Below are 21557 nucleotides of genomic sequence, written 5' to 3' on the forward strand. Positions count from 1 at the left end.
TTTTCTAAAGTGTAGTGTCCAGAGCTGGGCACAATTTTGTATTCGAGACTTAACCACAGTTATATACAGGTTCACCATGAATATCTTTATTTTGTACTCTGTACATCTATTCATACAATGAAATAACCAATGTGTTCTTTGTAAGTATTCTTATTCATGTATTCCCCAAATTCATAGATTTGCACATGTATATTTTACATTCAACCCGCCTCATTTCCATGAGGAACACAGAAATATAGCAGTAGGAATAGGCCATAAAGACCCTCGAGTCAACCCTCTCATTCCAGATCATGGCTGATCGTCTACCTCAAAGCCATATTCCTGAAATATCCCAATATTCCTCAACGTCATTAATGAGTAGAAATCTATCAATCTCTATCTTAACCTTACTTAATGACTGTGCTTCCACAGTCCTATGGGGTAGAGAACTTCAAAGATTTACCATTCTGAGTGAAATTCTTCCTCATCTCAGTTATAACTGGCTTGCCTTTTACTCTCAGACTGCAAAGCCAGGCAAACATTTTCCCTGTTTATCAGTTAAAGAATATTAACATTAATCAATGGAGAAACTCAGCAAGTCTGGCAGCATGAGTGGAAAGAAAGCAGAGTTAATGTTTTGAGTCTGGTGACTCATTATTAGAACTATTAGTGGTATTTATGCTGAAGCAGATGTGTTGGAGGGGAGTGGAAGACAGGAAGGGGAGAGGTGAGTGAACTAGTGGAGATGGAGCCCTGAGAGAGAGATATATGAAAGGGGTGTGTAAACAGAGAGATTATGAGTAGGAGGCCAGGACAAAAGAAACTGATTAAGTGATAATAAGAGCCAAAGAAAGAGAAAATGGGTTAGGAGCAAATTACTGCAGATGGTGGAACCTGTACTGAAAACAACAAATGTTGGAGATCATAGCAGATCAGACAGCATCCATGGAGAGAGCAAGCTAACGTTCCGAGTCAAGATGATTTTTCATCAGAGCTGAAGTGAAATGTGGAGGGGACAGTATTTATGCTATAATTTGGGGCATGGGTGGGAATAGTGGGTGGAGGGTGCTGATGGAGAAAAGATGCAGCATCCTCCATCCACTACCCCCACACTATGCTAACCCCACTCACTCCAAACGATAGCACAAATGCTGTACATTTCATTTCAGCTCTGATGAAGAGTCATCTAGACTCGATACGTTAGCTTGCTTTCTCTCCATGGATGCTGTCTGACCCATTGTGATCTTCAGCATTTGTTGCTTTCAGAAAAAAATATAGGTTAGCACTGCTGAATGCAACTCATATAATGTGATTATGGGTCTAGCAAAATGGGAGAATGGGCAACCGTGCTAAATGCAACCCCTGTCTTAACAGTGTGGGCTGGATAAAAGACATGGAAGGATGGAATCGGGCTCTAAAGTTATTGAACTCAATGCTGCAGGACCCCCAAGCAGGAAATGAGATGATGTTCCTTGAGCTCAGTATCTTAAGAACCTGATTTCAATAGACAATAGGTGCAGGAGTAGGCCATTCTGCCCTTCGAGCTAGCACCACCATTCATTATGGCTGATCATCCTCAATCAGTATCCTGTTCCTGCCTTATCCCCATAACCCTTGATTCTACTATCCTTAAGAGCACCATCCAACTCTTTCTTGAAAGTATCCAGAGATTTGGCCTCCATTACCTTCTGGGGCAGAGAATTCCATATACCCACCACTCTCTGGGTGAAGACGTTGCTCCTCAACTCTGTTCTAAGTGGCCTACCCCTTATTTTTAAACTGTGTCCTCTGGTTTCGGACTCACCCATCAGCGGAAACATGCTTCCTGCCTCCAGAGTGTCAAATCCTTTAATAATCTTATATATCTCTATCAGATCTCCTCTCAGCCTTCTAAACTCAAGCGTATACCAGCCCAGTCGCTCCAATCTTTCAGCGTAAGATAGTCCCGCCATTCCGGGAATTGACCTCGTGAACCTATGCTGCACTCCTTCAATAGCCATAATGTCTTTCCTCAAACTTGGAGACCAAAACTGCGCACAGTATTCCAGGTGCGGTCTCACCAGGGCCCTGTACAGCTGCAGAAGGACCTCTTTGCTTCTATACTCAATTCCTTTTGTTATGAAGGCCAGCATGATATTAGCTTTCTTCACTGCCTGTTGTACCTGCATGCTTGCTTTCATTAACTGATGTACAAGAATACCTTGATCTCGTACTGCCCCTTTACCTAACCTGACTCCATTTAGGTAGTAATCTGCCTTCCTGTTCTTGCCATCAAAGTGGATAACCACACATTTATCCACATTTAACTGCATCTGCCATGCATCTGTCCACTCACCTAGCCTGTATAGGTCACCCTGTATTCTCCTAACATCCTCCTCACATTTCACCCTGCCACCCAGCTTTGTGTCATCAGCAAATTTGCTAATATTACTTTTAATATCTTCATCTATATCATTAATGTACCTTGTAAAAAGTTGCGGTCCCAGCACTGATCCCTGCGGCACACCACTGGTCACCGCCTGCCATTCTGAAAGGGAGCCGTTTATCACTACCCTTTGTTTCCTGTTAGCCAACCAATTTTCAATCCGTCAGTATTTTGCTCCTAATACCATGTGCCCTAACTTTGCTCACTAACCTCCTATGTGGGACTTTATCAAAGGCTTTCTGAAAGTCCAGGTATACTACAGCCACTGGATCTCCCTTGTCCATATTCAGAGTTACATCCTCAAAAAATTCCAGAAGATTATTCAGCATGATTTCCCCTTCATAAATCCATGCTGACTCTGACCTATCCTGATACTGCTATCCAGATGTGTCGTAATTTCGTCCTTTATAATTGACTACAGCATTTTTCCCACCACTGAGGTCAGACTAACTGGTCTATAATTCTCGGTTTTCTCTCTCCCTCCTTTCTTAAAAAGTGGGACAACATTAGCCACCCTCCAATCCTCAGGAACTGATCCTGAATCTATAGAACATTGGAAAATGATCACCAAAGCATCCACGATTTCTAGAGCCACTTCCTTCAGTACCCTGGGATGCAGACCATCAGGTCCTGGGGACTTATCAGCCTTCAGACCTAACAGTCTCTCCAACACCATTTCCTGCTTAATATAAATTCCCTTCAGTTCAGGTCCTTCAGCCACTATTGCATCTGGGAGATTGCTTGTGTCTTCCCCAGTGAAGACAGATCTAAAGTACCAATTCAACTCTTCTGCCATTTCTTTGTTCCCCGTAATAAATTCACCCGTTTCTGTCTTCAAGGGCCCAATTTTAGTCTTAACCTTTTTTTTTTCTTGTCACATACCTAAAAAAGCCTTTACTATCCTCCTTTGTATTTTTGGCCAGTTTACCCTCGTACCTTATTTTTTCTTTGCATATTTCCTTTTTAGTTATTCTCTGTTGTTCTTTAAAAGCTTCCCAGTCCTCCGATTTCCCACTTATCTTTGCTATGTTATACTTTTTCCCTTTTGTCTTTATATGGTCCTTAATTTCCCTCGTCAGCCACGGCCACCCCTGCCTCCCCTTAGGATCTTTCTTCCTTTTTGGAATGAAATGATCCTGCATCTTCTGCATTATACCCAGAAATACCTGCCATTGTTGTTCCACTGCCATCCCTGCTAGGGTATTGCACCATTGAACTTTGGCCAACTCCTCCCTCATAGCTCCATAGTTCCCTTGTGACTCTGCTAGTAACATCTTGTTTAATGAAATAACTGAAATATTGTCACTTCCGATTCTATCCTCTCCCTTTCAAACTGCAGATTAAAGCTTATTGTATTGTGGTCACTACCTCCTAATGGCTCCTTTACTTCGAGGTCCCTGATCAAATCCGGTTCGTTGCACAACACCAGATCCAGAATTGCTTTCTTTCTTGTAGGCTCCAGTACACGCTGCTCTAAGAATCCATCTCGGAGGCACTCCACAAACTCCCTTTCTTGGGGTCCAGTACCATCCTGATTCTCCCGGTCTACCTGCATGTTGAAATCCCCCATAACAACTGTAGTAATATCTTTGCGACAGGCCAATTTCAACTCCTTCTTCAACTTACACACTACATCCAGGCTACTGTTTGGGGGCCTGTAGATAACTCCCATTACAGTCTTTCTACCCTTAGAATTTCTCAGCTCTATCCATTTCATTCTTCCATGTTTTATAACCACCAACAGCCGGTACTCCTAGACCCATTATTACATTATATGGGTTGTATGCAGCCACGAGCATCTATGGAGAGAAATCAGAGTTAATGGTTTGGATCAAATGACCTGTCCTCAGAACAAATTTAAAGCTGTGATACAGGAACAGGGTCTGATTTAATTGCCAGTATGGGAACTTGGCAGCTGAATGATCAACATGACAAATGAGAACTGAATATTAAAGAATATTTGATATTTAGGAGGAACAGTCAAGAAGGAAAAGGAGATAGAGATTGCTGATAATAAGGAATGGGATTAGTGTATTAGTGAGAAGAGATCTCCAATTGGAAGAACAGGATGTAGAATCTGGATGTTGCAAAGAAACAGCAAAAGGCAGCAAACATTGGTAGGTGTGGTTTATAGGCCATTAAACAGTAGTGGTAATCAGGGACAGTAGAAATCAGGAAGTCTGAGATGCATGTCGGAAGAGGAAGGCAGAGTCATGAGTGATTTCACTTTGCGTTATTTTGACAAATCTGAGATGAAGATGTTACTAGCAGAGTCACAATGGACAAAACCAGTGTATATGGTGTATTTGTGTTTTCAGAAGGTTTATGATAAACGTTTCACAGAGTTTGGTTGGACGAACAGAGGTGCAAAGTATTTCTTGAATGGTGAAGGATTGGAAAATGGTGACATACAAGAGGGACCTAAGTTTTCTTTTCATAAGTCACTTAACTCTAGCATATAGCTGCAGCATGCAATTTTGAAGAGAAACATATGTTGCATTTATCTGAAGAGGTATTGATTGCAGAAGCAAAGAGATCTTGTTTCAATTGTACAGTACACTGGAATACTGTGTACTGTGGTCCTCGCGCCTCAGGAAGGATGTAAATGCTGTAGAAAGGGAGCAGTGGAGGTTCACCAGACTGATTCCTGAGATGTTGGGTCTGTCCTTTGAGGAGGGATTGAGAAGATGGACCTAAAATCATTGGAATTTATAAGAATGAGAGACGATCTCATAGAAACTGACAGTGTTCTTGCAGGATAATAAAACAAAGAATGGTGAATGCGGGAACTCTGAAACAAAAACCAAAACAAAAAAAAACTCAGCAGATCTGACAGCATTTGTGGGGAAAAAAGCAATGTTAATATTTCAAGTCCAATGATTCTTTGTCGGAACTGTTAGTATCTAGGAAAATGTGGTATTTATGCTGAAACTGCCGTTTTGGGGAGATTGAGTGGGTAGAGGGAGAATGAGCCCAGGGACAGACAGATATGAAAGGGTTAGCTAAGCAAGAAGACTATGGATATTAGTCCAACAGAAAAGCTGAATAAATGATACTAAGAAGTGAGAGTGAGAAAATGGGTTAGATGTGCTGTATGTTTTATATTAAGTCTATGATTATAGTTTTCACTGTTTACATTTCTATAAAGAAAAATATAATATGGACCTTGAAGTCAAAGGTAAAAACACCAAATGTTGGAAGCATTCAGCATGTACGACAACATCTAGAGAGAAAAATAGCATTTAATGAACAGTCTTAGGTTAATGAACAGCCTCACTGTTGAAATTCTCTCTGTGTACACAAACCTACCTCGTCGGAGTCGTGTACATTACTGTCTGAAAACTAATCTGCATTACTATTTTCAGCTTTGTGTCTCTTCACCAAGTTTGTAACTATACTATCACTGTTGCTTTCATAGAAATCCATTTAGCTAATGTTTGTTACTTAACTCTTGTATGAACATATATGAGATTAACTGCACCATCTTCATTAACACTGTTTCATCGACAAACAAACTAATCAAGTTTATTAGTCTTGGTCCACCTTCAACTTGTTGATTGTCATTTTTTAAGTAAATTTTAATTTCATTCCTGATTATGATTTTACGTTTCCCCACCATGAGAGGTTGCTGATTGTAGGTAACAAGTAGGAACTTAAAACTTATTAATATCTTAAAATCCTAGTTATCATTGGCAAATAATCCAAGCATTTGTTAGATTCTGCATGCATACTGAAAACTTTCATCTGTACTTCACCACATGCCTATCTCATATTTCCTCTGCCTAATTCAGTATTCTCTGGCAGCCTGTTTTGGATGAGGGAAAGTGTCTTCCAGTTAGATATCAGAAATTCCAAACTGCTATCTTCAGTTCCAACATCAAACCCCTTTTCCTAACCACAGACCCCATTCCACCCCTGGCCAAAGTTTGAGACTCAGCAGATTTTTCACAATCTTCACATCCGATTTGATCACCCATTCTCTTCTGTATCACCCCATCTGATTTTGTCAAAAATTTGATGATACAAAGATTAATACTCAAATGCATTTTCTGGTTTTTTGAAACAACAGTTTTTTTTTTCATTTTAAGCATGGTAGTAGCACACTGATTGCAAGAAACCTGTCTTCTGGTTTAAATATTTTTGTATCATACACAAAAATTGCTTGTCAAAGGAAATAAGTGAGTGAGACAATGTTAGACCCCCCGTGTTGTGGGCGGCACGGTGGCACAGTGGTTAGCACTGCTGCCTCGCAGCGCCAGAGATCCGGGTTCAATTCCCGATTCAGGCGACCGACTGTGTGGAGTTTGCATGTTCTCCCTGTGTCTGCGTGGGTTTCCTCCGGGTGCTCCGGTTTCCTCCCACAGTCCAAAGATGTGCAGGTTAGGTGAATTGGCCATGCTAAATTGCCCGTAGTGTTAGGTAAGGGGTAAATGTAGGGGTATGGGTGGGTTTCGCTTTGGCGGGTCGGTGTGGACTTGTTGGGCCGAAGGGCCTGTTTCCACACTGTAATCTAATCTAAAAATATTTTAAGAAGGTAACCTAGACCCTAACTTTTTCTTATTTTAAAGGCACATGTAAAGTGGGAGCTCCAGGTGTGATGCAACTAGTCAAGCTGCTCGGCATTAAGCAAAACAGAATTTATTTAAATACAACAGTTGAAACACAATCAAAATAAAGTGCAATTTAGAATAACTGAACTATTGGAACACTTAAATGGCCCAATACAGTAACTATTACTAAATAACTGTTCAATCCAATAACATCCCATAAACGCACCCCTTGGTAAAAAGGTAAATTCAAACAGATTCTTATGGGCAGGAGGGAACGACATCCAGAAAAAGATTCAGAAGAATTCTTTACTAAGCTTGCACCTCTCCTGGACTCCAACAGCTTGTGACTGCTACAGCTAAAAACAAAGTAGTAAAAACCTGAACTGAGAGAATTGGCCACTCCCCTTCCATTGTTAAAGTAAACTCTTCAGTAGCTCTGCCTTTACGACCTCTCTTATAAAAAATGAAGGACAACATAACTTCACTAAAATGACAGCATCGTCACACCTACCCCCTTTGTAAAAAAAAAAGTGAACCATCAATATACAAAGATGGCTTCAATTTAAACCCCTCAGTCTACACTGTTAGTACACCATAAAACATTAACTAATACAGTCTATTTCAGTCCATTTATTCTTGCCACCAAACACCTCCATCTTTCTTCATCCAAGTCTCGACAATGTGTCAGCAATTACCTTTCCTTCTCCTGCCAAGTGTGTAATTTTCAAATTGAATGGCGATAAAAATAAGCTCCATTTAAACAGTCTAGAATTTTTGAACTTAAATTTCTCCAAAACTTCTAATGGGTTATGATCAGTATATACATTTGTCTCAGACACATTGCTGGCAACATAAATGTTGAAATGTTGTAACTCCTTCTCAGTTGGAGAATATTTTGTTGATGAATATTCAGTTTCCTGGTCATGTATCCGATAGCACTTTCTAACTTCTCATCTTCTTGTCAGCACCAACACCCATATCACTTGCTACCTTGAATGGCTTTGCATAATTAGATGTGGCTAATACTGGGGCAGTGGTTAACACAGCTTTCAGGTTGTCCAATGCCATCTGACATTCCTCCATCCACTGAAAGCTTTTGCACTTCTTCAATAAATCAGTGAGTGGAGCAACTACAGTGTTAAAATTTGGCATGGATTTCTGATAAATCCCACTCAATCCCAGGAATTTTCATATTGTTCTTTGTTGATGGTATGGTGAACTCCCAAATAACCTTTGTTTTCGTATTCTGTGGAACCACCTCTCCACGTCCGTTAACATGGCCCAGAAATATGACTTGGGCTTTGGCAAATTCACCCTTAGCCATGTTGACCACCAAGCCTGCCTCCCGAAGTGGATTGAATAATTCTGCAAATGCTGTAAATGTTCCTTCCATGTTTGACTAAAAATCACCAGGTCATCAATGTATACCACACAACTGGCTAATACAGAAATGGGGCTGGCACATTTTTCATACCAAATGGCATGACTTTAAACTAATATCGGGCAAAATTGAGTACTGCAGATGCTGACGATTAGAGCCAAGAGTGTGGTGCTGGAAAAGCACAGCAGGTCAGGCAGCATCCGAGGAGCAAGAAAATCAATGTTTCAGGCAAAAGCCCTTCATTCCTGATGAAGGGCTTTTGCCCAAAATGTCGACTTTCCTGCTCCTTGTATGCTGCCTGACCTGCTGTGCTTTTCCAGCACCACACTCTTGACTTTAAATTAATATAGTCCATCGATGTTATGAAAGCTGAAATTGTCTTCGTTGTTTCAGATAAAGGTACTTGCCAGTATTCTCTGAGTAAGTCCAACTTAGAAACATAAGTTGCTTGTCCCACCTTCACAATACAGTCTTCCAAATGTGGAATAAGATATGAATCAGACTTTGTAACTACATTGACTTTGTGATAGTTTACACATAACTGTTGGGTAGTATCTGTTTTTGGCACCATTACAATGGGTGAGCTTTAGTCACTGCAACTCACTTCAATTTGTTAGGACACGGGGTAAACTCTCCTGCTTAATTTAAAACCAGCAACACAGAAAAGATTTATCCCGTGCAGTAAGCTGTAAAAATCTGAGTGGCCAAGAACTATGCAAAGTAAAAATTAACAACTTTATTTCTTAAATTATAACAGAGTAAAATTAATTAATAATTATTTACCATTCCTTATTCTAACCTGTCTGTTACCTAATACTAGTCTGATAAAACTCCAATTAAGATTTACAAAACAACACTTCTTATCTCAAAACCAGGCAGCTTTAGGTTCTTGTCTTCAGATCTTCCTGTGTCTTCTTTTCTCCTTGTTAGGAATTTCTGTATCACAGGTTACTGATTGAAAAGATACTTTTAAGAGAGATACTTTTTTTCAAGCAATCTGTTACATGCTAGGACTTGGCAGTTCTCCTTTCAACTGTTCAATTTTCCATTGGTCTTATACCCCAGAGCATTGCATTGTGCCATTGGCTTTTAAGATTGTAAATATACTCAATTCAAACTTGATTGGGGTATAATTTAAATTGATTGACCAAATTCGAATTTGTTTTTGTCTCCCAGCAATGAACTAATTGAGTTGTTTGGCCGAGTGTTACATTGTTACCTTATTGAGAACAGTTGGTGCTGTGTCCAGTAGTTCTACTGCTTTTAACTCTCTTAAAGGTATACCCAGATCTTCATAACAGATTATATTGTCTTGGAGCATGTTTTCAATCTCTTGTTGAACTTGTGCCAACTTTAGAGGGTTAAGGTTTGCAAGGATGTTGCTTAACTGGAACAGCAGTTCAAATATCTACATCCTGTATAATTAGGTTAGTACTTCCCAGCTTATTTCCACATGTCTCCCCACATGAGAGCAATAACTCTTTCAGGTCATTTCGATTTTCCTCTGGAGGGTAATTCAATAAGTTATCCCAATTTTTGACAACTTCGTCATTGTCCAATTTAGTTTGAGTAATTCCAATTCAGAATCCTCTGAATTTGGTTCTTCACTCTGCACTGTAACCAATAACACATTCTCCTTTTGCTTTCCTCCACTATCAAAATACCTTTTGAGCATATTCACATGACACACTCTGTATCCGGAGTCTATATCAAATAGTTCACCTTACTCAATCTCCTTTTGATTTGATAATGTCCACTAAAACTTTATTTTAAAGGTTTACCTATCACTGGAAGTAAATTTTATCTCCGTTAGCAAAACTGTGAATTTTTGATTTCTTGGCTTAAAAATGTATTGCTGGAAAAGTGCAGCAGGTCAGGCAGCATCAAAGGAACAGGAGAATCGACGTTTTGGGCATAAACCCTTCTTCAGGAATGAGGAGGAAGTGTAAGTAGGCTAAGATAAAAGGTAGGGAGGAGGGACTTGGGGGAGGGGCGTTGGGAATACGATAGGTGGAACGAGGTTAAGGTGAGGGTGATAGGTCGGAGAGGGGGTGGGGGCGGAGAGAAGATTGCAGGTCAAGAAGGTGGTGCTGAGTCTGAGGGTTGGGACTGAGAAAAGGTGGGGGGAGGGGAAATGAGAAAGCTGGAGAAATCTGCATTCATTCCTTGTAGTTGGAGGGTTCCTAGGTGGAAGATGAGGCGCTTTTCCTCCAGGCGTCGTGTTGCCATGGTCTGGTGATGGAGGAGGCCAAGGACCTGCATGTCCTTGGCGGAGTGGGAGGGGGAATTAAAGTGTTCAGCCACGGGGAGGTTCGGTTGGTTGGTGCGGGTGTCCCAGAGGTGTTCATCTGAAACGTTCCGCAAGTAGGCGGCCTGTCTCCCCAATGTATAGGAGGCCACATCGGGTGCAGCGGATGCAGTAAATGATGTGTATGGGGGTGCAGGTAATTTCTGACCGATATGAAAGGATCCCTTGGGGCCTTGGAGGAAAGTGAGGGGGGAGGTGTGGACGCTAGTTTTGCATTTCTTGCGGTTGCAGGGGAAGGTGCCGGGAGTGGAGGTTGGGTTGGTGGGGGTGTGGATCTGACGACGGAGTCGTGGAGGGAGTGGTCTTTCCGGAACGCTGATAGGGGAGGGGAGGGAAATATATCCTTGGTGGTGGGGTCTGTTTGGAGGTGGCGGAAATGACAAAGGATTTCAGGAATGAGGAGGGTGTGCCATTTAGGCTAAGATAAAAGGTAGGGAGGAGGGTATTTCAGGAATAGGAGCTGAGAGTTTCTTTTCCAGCAGCACATTTTTAAGCTTTGATCTCCAGCATCTGCAGTCCTCACTTTCTCCCATTTTTGATTTCTTGTCTGCCTCCTGATTCATCATATCTTGTTTTACTTTTAAATGCTATCTCGCTGGTTCCCCCACTCTGTTTAACTGTTAGCTAAAATTAGACACATAGTCCAAATACGTGGTCTCTGAATTCTGACTCACCAATTTTTCCTTAATCAATTTCAGTGGTGCTCTCACCTCATGCCCAAAACCTAATTCAAATTGACTGAATTTGATTGATTCATTTGATGCATCTCTAATGGTAAACAGTATAAATGGAATTCCTTTATCATAATCATCTGGATAGTCTTGAGTATAAGCCCATAACATGGACTTTAAATAATACCTTTTTAATGCTCCCTGTGATGCTGATTGGTATACAGTGGATTTGAATTGTTGTGTTCCAAAGCTATCCACAACTTCGCTGAATAATTTTGATGTAAAATTTGACCCTTGATTTGATTGTATCTCTGTTGGTAATCAGTATCTGGTGAAAAATTTGAGTAACTCTTCTACAATCCTTTTAGCTGTGATATTGCATAATGGAATAGCCTCTGGAAATCTAGTAAACACATCCATTATTGTCAACACATACTTAAAACAAAAAGTGGGTATCAGTAAGGATCCAATGCAATCAATTAAAACCCTTGCAAAAGGTTCCTTAAATGCAGGAATGGGTGTTAAAGCTGCTGGTTTATCACTGCCTGAGGTTTTCCAATTACCTGACACACATATGATATGCCTGGCAAAATTCAACCATGCCCTTCTGCAGTTCAGGTCAGTAAAATGCTTTTGTATTTTGGCTTGAGTTTTTCTTACATATAAATGACCTCCTACTGATAATTCATGTGCTACTGGCAACACTTCCTTTCTGTAACCCGCTGGTCATACTTGATAAAGTTCTGCCCATTTCTCATCTGCCTGAATATGTGATGGTCTCCAGTTCCTTATCAAGACATCATTTTTAAGATAGTACCATTCAGGAATATACTCCAGATTCATTTTCAGTGTATGCTTTTTGGTACAATTGCTTCAGTTTTTCATTTTTCTGTTATAACTCAGATAATTTCTCTGAGCTAAAAATATCCACGTTGTCCTCCACCTGTTCTTGGTTTGTCTCAGCCATTCGATCAAATATGGTCTCTGATAATTCTACTTCAACTTATTCATCTATATTATTTGATTTTTCTTCCTGGTTCAACTGTTGGCTTTGTGACCTTGTTATCACACAGGAAAACTCCCAGGATATACTTCCTGTAATACTTCCGTTGCCTGATTCTCCACTGGCTTTTCAACCATAGTCGGCAGCACTCCTACCTGTGATCCAGCAATACCATTACCAAGGATAAATTGTATTACTGGAGCTGAGAGTTTCTCCAGTAGTCCTGCCACAAATTCGCCACTTTTTACAAGACCCTCCAACCTCACTCTATACAATGGAGCACTTCTTGTCTCACCATAAATTCCATGTACTAACACTTTTTCTGGCAATAGTCCTTCTGAGTTACGTATCTCCTCATCTTTCAACATTGAAGATTGACATGATCCCGTGTCTCTTAATACTGTAGCTTCTTTACCTGCTGCTCCTGGCCTATACGAGTAAACCTTACCTTCACAAGGAAATGATTTAAGAAGATCTAGCACTTCCATCTCACTCAGTTTCTGACAAGGTTGTGTGTTTTGGTGCAGCTTTTTAGCCTCCACTGTGCTTTCCTTTACCACTCTAACAAAATTCACTGGCGTATCCTGTTTTCCTATATCTGTCTTCCCAGTGCTTTTTCTAAACCACCAACATTGTGACTTCATGTGGCCTACTTTATTGCAGTGAAAAACCCTGAGTTTTTTAACTTCTCTTTCCCCTTAATGGGTTTCATTTTTACCCCGTGATAAGTTATCTTTATATTTTTAATGAGATCTACTTTCCCTTACCACCTGAGGATTTCTCTGTTCCCTAATTTCTATCCCTCATAAAATTGAAATTGATGTTGGAAGCCAAACTTTGATTTATGAATCAACTCATATCATTAACCATTTCAGCTGCTAATCTTGCCATTTTCACTGTCAGCTCTTCCACGAGTTCTCAAATCGTCTCTCTAAGGGTGTCATATGTTTGATTTGTTTTTAATGACCTTATCCACCTATCAAAATTACTTTGTTCGATCCTTTCAAACTCAGTGTAGGTTTGACCAAGGTGCTCCTTAGATTCCAGAAAAATTGTCTGTAGGCTTCTGGCACAAGCTCATAGCACTTAAGATAATTTTCTTCACCTCCTCATACTCCCCAGATACCATTACTGATCATGATGCAAATACTTCATGAGCGCTACCTATCAACTTTGTTTGGATCACCAAAACCCACATGGTCACTGGCCACTTCATTTGTTTAGCCACTTTCCCAACTGAGATGAAAAAGGCTTCAATGTCCTTCTCATCACATTTAGGCAATGCTTGGATATATTTAAACAGATCCACAACAGGCCTTTCACTACACTGGGTGTGCCCATCATCACTATCCTGCTCACTAAGCCTACCTTCTACCTTCACCTCCATCCTTTTAAGTCAACTTTTCTAGCTATTTGCCAACTTCTGAGGTTCAAACTTTCACTCTTTCTCCGTTTCCTCTCCCTCTTGTTCCCTTTCTTCTCTTTCTTTCTTCCTTTCTTCTGCTAAGGCCTTCCTTTCCTTTTTTTGTTCTGCCAGCGCAATTGCTTCCTTTTCTCTTTACTCTGATTTTAACTGTAATTTAATCTGTTTCAGTTCCCTTTCATGTTCAAAATACTTCATCTGCAATTGAATTCTAGCTGTTTCCAAAGGTTGCGATGGCATTTCCAGCAAATCTGAATGTTGAGCTATTGTTATAATTACCTCTCCTTTCCTTTTCTCACAGATAAAGGCAATCTCAACACTAGCTTTTCTGCCAATTGCAACAGCTTTGCCGTGCTCACCTTTTGTAAAACACTTCTTCCTCCCCAGAAAACCTGTAGTGACTGAAAGAGCCATTACTACACAAAACACTGTTTAAACCAACTGAATTCAACATCTGGAACAAAATGCACTAACACCTACCACTTGCTGCCTTTGACTACAACAGCGCTAAACCTAAATTGGAATTATAGAATCAATCCCAACAACAGCCTCCAGTATATTATGGACCAGGCTAGACCCTCCCAAAATATTTTAAGAAGATAACCTGGACCCTAAGTTTTTCTTATTTGAAAGGCAGATGTGGGCAGCACGGTGGCACAGTGGTTAGCACTGCTGCCTCACAGCGCCAGAGACCCGGGTTCAATTCCCGACTCAGGCGACTGACTGTGTGGAGTTTGCACATTCTCCCCGTGTCTGCGTGGGTTTCCTCCGGGTGCTCCGGTTTCCTCCCACAGTCCAAAGATGTGCGGGTCAGGTGAATTGGCCATGCTAAATTGCCCATAGTGTTAGGTTAAAGGGGTAAATGTAGGGGTATGGGTGGGTTGCGCTTCGGCGGGTCGGTGTGGACTTGTTGGGCCGAAGGGCCTGTTTCCACACTGTAAGTAATCTAATCTAATCTAATCTAATCTAATCTAATCTAAAGTGGGTGTTCCAGGTGTGATGCAACTGGTCAAACATTTTGGCTTTAAGCAAAACAATTTATTTAAATGCTATCGTTGAAACACAAACAAAAGAAGGCAGAATTTAGAATAACTTGATTATTGGAAAACTTAACTGACCTGATGCAGTAACTATTACTAATTAACAATTCCAATTTAGTAACATCCTATAAACACCCCCTTGGCAAAAGGTAAATTCAAACACAGATTCTTACAGACAGGTAGGAACAACATCAAGGGAGCAATTTCAGAGAAAGTCAGAGGAATTCTTTACTAAGCTTGCACCTCTCCTCGATTCCAACATCTTGTGACTGCTGCAGCTTAACAACAAACAAGAAAAAGACTGATAATGGAGAACTGGCCACTCCCCTTCCATTGTTAAATTAAACTCTTCAACACCTCTGTCTTTATGACGTCTCTGCAAGATAACCAAGGACAAAATAAACTTGTTAAAGTGATAGCATCGTCATAGACAGTATACATGACAAATAATTAATGTATATCATTGATGGCTACTGGAATAAGTGTAAGCACAAGGGTTTATTAAATGTGCACCAGAGGAATAGGCCGTGGTTAAAACTACTCCACAAAAGATTTATGAAAAGTTAGTTGAAGAAACCTTGTTTGAGGGAAGTACTTTTGAAATGAATTATAATTATTAATTATGTAACAGTATATTTTAAAGGATTGGGGAATGGATGTATTTATATAGATAGATGAGGATGTAAAAATGAATATGATTTTCTAAGTTATATAGCGAACTGAGAAACATCTGTTTGTACACAATCCTTTAACCAATCATGCTGTACAACAAAATCTGCTTTCTATTCTCCATTGCAAAGCCCCTTATGCACACTCAAACAGAAAAACTGTGAACAAGAAAGGAAGACATTGGCTGATGTTAATGCCCTCCTTCACCCTGTGCCTCCCTCGCCGACAGATCTTTCCTTCTTCCTGCCTACTCCCATCATCTTGCATACTCTTCAATCCTGTCATTGCCTCTCCATCTGTGTAACTGTTGTATTGTTCTTTTAACAGGCAGCTATATCCTGATTTAACAGGCCAGCTGAAAGAATTAAGAAAACATCTTATTGAAAGCACAAATGACATGGCTCCGCTGAAAGTGTGGGAACTTCAAGGTATAACTTCAGTCTGGTCTTCATTCAGTTGGATATTTTATGGATTACAGCTAAATAAAAAGTGCTGATGTGACATATTTTGTTACATAAGCGAAGTGAAAGTCATTTAAAATCAAGTGCATATTCACAATTGTAGTTTTACTATTTATTATTTGGCATTTTAATTTCAGGATATATTCTATAATACAGTAATCATTTTGGTGACTGGCTTTTGAAAATGCGCAGGCTTCATTTTGAGTGTTTAATAGACCAATAAGATCTCGGAATTAAGGTAAAATGTGCTGCTTTTTTGACCTCAATGTTTCAGATACTTTTTAACGGGAAAAGTAAAAAGCAAATTGTGAAAAGATATCATAAAGTTACAGGCAAATTGCAAAATAGTGTTTTATACATTTCTCACTTGATTGAATTTTAAGTCTAATTGTGCGTCACTCAATAATTTCATTTCTTTCACCAGAAAGTTGAAGGAGTACAATATGTTGCATGTTATTTCATAGTATTGGCTACCATTGTAATCTTCAATGGGTTAATGTATCAGTGAAATCCAAGTAAAATTCGACTATACATCTAGAATTTTTCACCTTTCATTTGCAGTCCACTGGTGCCTCGTATCATCTTATGGAACAAAAACATAAATTGCTGGAAATACCCAATATATTCGGTATTATCTGTGGGGAGGGAACATTTGGGGTTGATGACCTTTCATCAGAACTGGAAAACATTAGAGATGTGATAAGTGTGCTGACCTAATTGAGGTGAATCTGAGTCAGATGAGTAATGATCAAAGGTTCGCAGGAAAAATTTAACTGCATCATGTTGGAGAAGAGAGAATTTGAATACAGTTGAACTGTATTCCCATAAAGTACGAAGGTAGGACAAGAAAATCCAGGGCTGCTTCTGTTATGAAAGAGAAATTAAATTGGAGAAGGGAAAGCATGTTTATGAAGGAGGTTAAGTGGATTGGAGAAATTGGAGAAATATTTACAATTTTATTTCAAACAGTCTGCCTTGATGATAACAAACTCATTCATGACATGTAACTTCCTTTAATTTCTTACAAAGCAGGCATTTATATTTGTAATCTCACTTTCAATACTTTGGAGCACTTGGAGCTGTCAATGGTCCAGTTTATGGTATGGTCGTCTATTAACATAATATACTGACACACAAAAATTGAGACAATAATACTAATCATAATCAAAATTACACTGAACTCAAGTTTGTGCCAGTTTTTATTTCTAAATGTCATGATAATGTTAAATGCCCACAAATGAAATGGTGTTTATGTGAAATAATATTGAACAGATTGGTAATAGGGTGACTATTTACAGCATTCCCTACTCTGTGCCTAGTCTGAAGTATGAAGTTATTTTCATTTTTTGATTTGATTTATTTGTGCTCTTATATTGCTTCAGTAGATGACCACATCATAATCTAATTTAAAAGATGATCACACCGTAAACTCATTTAAGCATAAGTAATTTGGCAGTACAATTAGCAACACAATTGATACGAATAAACATATGATAAAGCTGTCTGACCATGTGCATTTTGAAAATGAGCCGTTTGGTTCAACGTTAGTGGGCCTTTGTCCCACATCAAATGCAAAGAGATATTTGTTGAGTTAAAAACTCCTGTACTTGCAGCTATGCCACCACAAATCTGTATCCATAGAAGACAGTAAATCCTTGAAGGTGTGCGAGCTCATCTAGTACTTGTGGAATTCTGAACAACTTGTTCAATTTTCACATGAAACATGATTGTCTGGCAATGTTGTGAGGTCTCAAGTCCACCTGGGCATACATATCAGTGAACGTGACAGAGGAACTGCAATAGTTGTCCTTAACAAAGGTGATTCTATCAAAAAAACTTGCATCTACTGGACCAGCCACTGTGCATAATCATATGGCCTTAATGGAAAGCAAGCTAAAAAGGCATTTTTAATAAGCAGTGAACTGCCAGGTGATATATATGATAGGTGTAAAAACTTCAAACCTTGGATATGCTGGTTAATTTAAAACATAATTTAATGCAACTAATAACATTTATTTAAAGAGTACAGTACACAATTCTTGCACGCCGAGCTCCCTGATTCAACTGTTCATCTTGTGCAGATTACGCACTCCTTTCTTGATTGGACTAGCAGGTCACATAGCTCCTCTGTCATCTTGAAAGGGACCAACTAACAGGGTTTATCCTTACGGCTCACTGCATCTGTGTATGAGTGATTTGACTAAGACAGGAAGCTCTTGATTTGTTTGCCCTATTTTTCTCTTTTGAGGGAATATATATTGATTGTGCTCAATCTTGTTTCCTCTTTGAAAGTAGCCCATTGTTCAGCTACAGTTTTCCAAGCAAACTTTGGTCCCATTCTATCCTGAATCTTATGGTACAGTGATCACAGTTATATAAATTTTCCACCACTATCACTGATCAGCTTGATTCACCTCATTCTCATGAACCAGATCTAGCAGAGCCTTCTTTCTTGTTGGTCTGGGCAGACATACTGCTGTAGGAAATTCTCCTGAACACAGTCTAGGAAAAACTGTATCATGCTGCCCTATAAAGAGGAACATTGATTATCCGAACGAAATGGGTGGGCACTCTTTTGTTCGGAAAATTGATTATTTAGATAATCGATTTTATCTTAGTCAAGGGAAGCAATGCTGATCTAATGCTGTGCTCTACCAGAGAATTTGTTTAAAACAATAGTTTTAAAGTATTGAGGCCAAGAGACCACAGGTTTCACATGATGGACAAAATAAAACAATGAAAACCCGAGAAAATTTGTTAAAAATGCTGCAGTAGTTAGCATTTGGCAAGGAGTGGTGAAGACCGCAGTAAACAAGGTTCCGAACAGCTTCTACAATCACAAGAGCATTTATCAGTTTCTGGAATCTCAGTGTCACAATAGAAAGACAGAACCCTGTCTCGCGCACACATTTACATTCTCAACAATGTTTTTCATGAATGGCCTGGTAAAGTGACGGGATTACTGCAAAACACTTACTTTTGCAAAAGTCTGTGTACCAACCCATACCTAAAAAATATCCAGTCTGTGATGCTTGAGCTGCTTGTGTTTCTTTGTTTTTGCCAGCGTTTTCACATCTTCAGTACAGGTGAATCGAATACACTTACCTCTTTGTGTAACGTTTTTGCAGGACCTTGAAATTTTCTTCAGATAATCTGAAATTTGAATAATCAGTATTTGGATAATCGAGGTTCCTCTGTACATGGGGAGACAAGATGCTAACTGATGGGATGTTTCAGAGAACACCTCCGGGACACATGCACCAATCAACCCCACTGCCCTGTGGCCGAACACTTCAACTCCCCTCCCATCTGCTAAGGCCATGCCTGGGCTGCCTCCACCATCAAATTCTAGTCACCCGATGCCTGGAGGAAAAACACCTCATCTTCCTTGGAACCCTCCAATGTCAATTTCAACAGTTTCCTCATTTCCCCTCCCCCAACCTTATCGTACATCCAACCCTCCAACCCAGCACAGCTCTCTTGAACTGTCCTGAATTGTCCTCTCTTGAAACATCCTTCCCACCTATCTGCTCCATTTTCCAATCTAACATATCACCATCAGCCCCACTTTCATCTACCTATCACATTCCTAGTTACCTTAGTCCAGCCCCATCTCCCTCCCATTTGTCTCTCAGGCCCCTTGCCCCCCAACACGCGCATGCAAACACACCCACTCTCCTGATGAAGAGCATATGCTTGAAATGTTGACCCTCCTGCTCCTTGGATGCTGCCTGATTGGCTGTGTTTTTCCAGCGCCACATTTTTGACTATAATCACTGTCCCTGTCAATATTAATGAAATTCAAGCCCCTCATTATACTCAATTAAGTTCCATTTGAAATTGCCTGCAAGTTTTTCCTCTGAATGAATTGGGGTGGAATTAGAGTTCGGGTGAGGATTAGGGTGGTCTGAAGTTACACCGAATTTGTAATTGTATCCTTTTTGTTCCTTAGCTGAAGTCAATTCGATCCGTCCTTAAACACCACCCTTTTTCTCCAGCACTGCAGTGCTCTCCTTAATCACTGTCTTTACTTTTGATTTACTATCTTATCCAAAAAACCTTATTCAGGAATATTTAACACCCAGACCCTGTTATCACCACAACATCTGTATCCCACCATATAATCTGCACCTCTAACTCCTCAATTTTATTAGCACCACACTTTTCAACTCTATGTATTCACATACATGCAATGTAACCCTGATTTATACTTACTACTTTCTCTCTTCCTCCAACTCAACTTATTAACTTACTATTCTCTATTTTAGCACTAGCTGCCTCTCCCAGCATTTTGTGCACTCTGATATTGTTTCTTGATATTTTCTCCTGGTTCCAGCACATCTGCTACGTGAATTTAAATCCTCCCCAACAGCACCAGTCAGATGCCCTGCAAGGAACTCGAGCTCTGCTCTGTAAGGTGATATCTATCTATTTTGTACAGGTGTCATGCCCTCCAGAGCCAGTTCCAGCATAGCAGAAATATCAAGTCCTTCCCGTGTACCATCATTTCATTGTTTTATCTTACATTTTCTGTACTCTCTTGTATGTTACACTGTCCTGCTGGCTAATTTTTTTAACAGGCTTGTGATTGCAGGACCACATCCCTTTTCATTTTCATGTTGTTGGTACCAATGTAAACCCCAAGCTCTGACTGTTCACTCTTCCGTACAAGAATGTCGTGCATTCTTGTGTCATCCACGATTCTGGCACTAGGGAGGCAACATGCCATCCTGGAGTCATGTCAGTGGCCACAGAATGCTCTCCTAACCAAGGAGTCTGCTATCACTCCTGCTCTCACTTATCTTCCTTCCCTCATATACAGCAAGGCCACATGTGATGCCATCGGCCTATGTCTTGCTGCACTCCTTCGAGGACTTATCGCATTTGTCAGCATCCAAAATGGAAGCCAGTTTGTGAGTGGGACCTCTGGGGACTTTGCTACTTGCCTGTTTCTCTTCACCTCGCTGGCAGTCACCTATTCTCTATCTGCTTGCCTACTCCTAACTTGTAGTGTGATCACCTATCTCTGTGTGCTATCCACACAGTTCCTTGCCTTATGAATGCACATCAGTGACCACAGCTACTGCTCAAGTTCCAGAACCCAAGTTGTGCAGTCATTGATACTTCCTGCATGTAAGTTCATCTCGGCCAAGCTGTTTGACTATACCTTATTTTTCTTTAAACTGAGTCTAACTTTACTTTTGTACCATTTTCTATGAACTGGAAATTTGTAGAAAGTAGAAATAATTTCCCCATACTACAATTTGGATTCCTGTCCTGTACCTAGAAATTCTTAGTTTTTATGTGCTGGTTTTCTATTTTTCAAAATTACTGACTTGAAACACAGTTCCTTACAGCAACTGTTCAACAACCAGGTCAACTCAGGACTTTACTGCACTGTCATTGTTGGTACGTTTCTCTGCAGCAGAACAGTCTCCTAGAGGTCCATCCATCTCTACCTGTATTCCCAAAAGTAAGAATGAAATTTCTCCCCACTTTCCATGACCTTTTTAAACTTGCTCCTCCATTGTCTTGGTGCTCTGGTTAGAATGCAACTGAATTTTGCTCATATTTACTGTGTTGCATGAGATTTCATTTGACAGTTATTATACCGGAACTAAGTTTCCAAAATTCGAGCACATGAAAC

The 21557-nt window shown here is 40.1% G+C and overlaps 1 protein-coding gene across 2 annotated transcripts in view; it reads left to right on the forward strand.

Annotated features, from left to right (window-relative positions):
• The window catches only part of uggt2 (UDP-glucose glycoprotein glucosyltransferase 2), a 374691-nt gene that overhangs the window by 76915 nt on the left and 276219 nt on the right, over positions 1-21557 (forward strand). For both annotated transcript variants that reach the window (XM_043691460.2, XM_043691456.2), the window contains exon 9: positions 15777-15877. In XM_043691460.2, the coding sequence (XP_043547395.2) occupies positions 15777-15877 (101 nt within the window). The remainder of the gene's footprint in view (positions 1-15776; positions 15878-21557) is intronic.

The sequence above is a fragment of the Chiloscyllium plagiosum genome, unplaced genomic scaffold (assembly GCF_037043375.1).
Source record: "Chiloscyllium plagiosum isolate Xiang-an unplaced genomic scaffold, Cpla_swu_hap1 HiC_scaffold_6, whole genome shotgun sequence".
Taxonomy (NCBI): Eukaryota; Metazoa; Chordata; class Chondrichthyes; order Orectolobiformes; family Hemiscylliidae; genus Chiloscyllium; species Chiloscyllium plagiosum.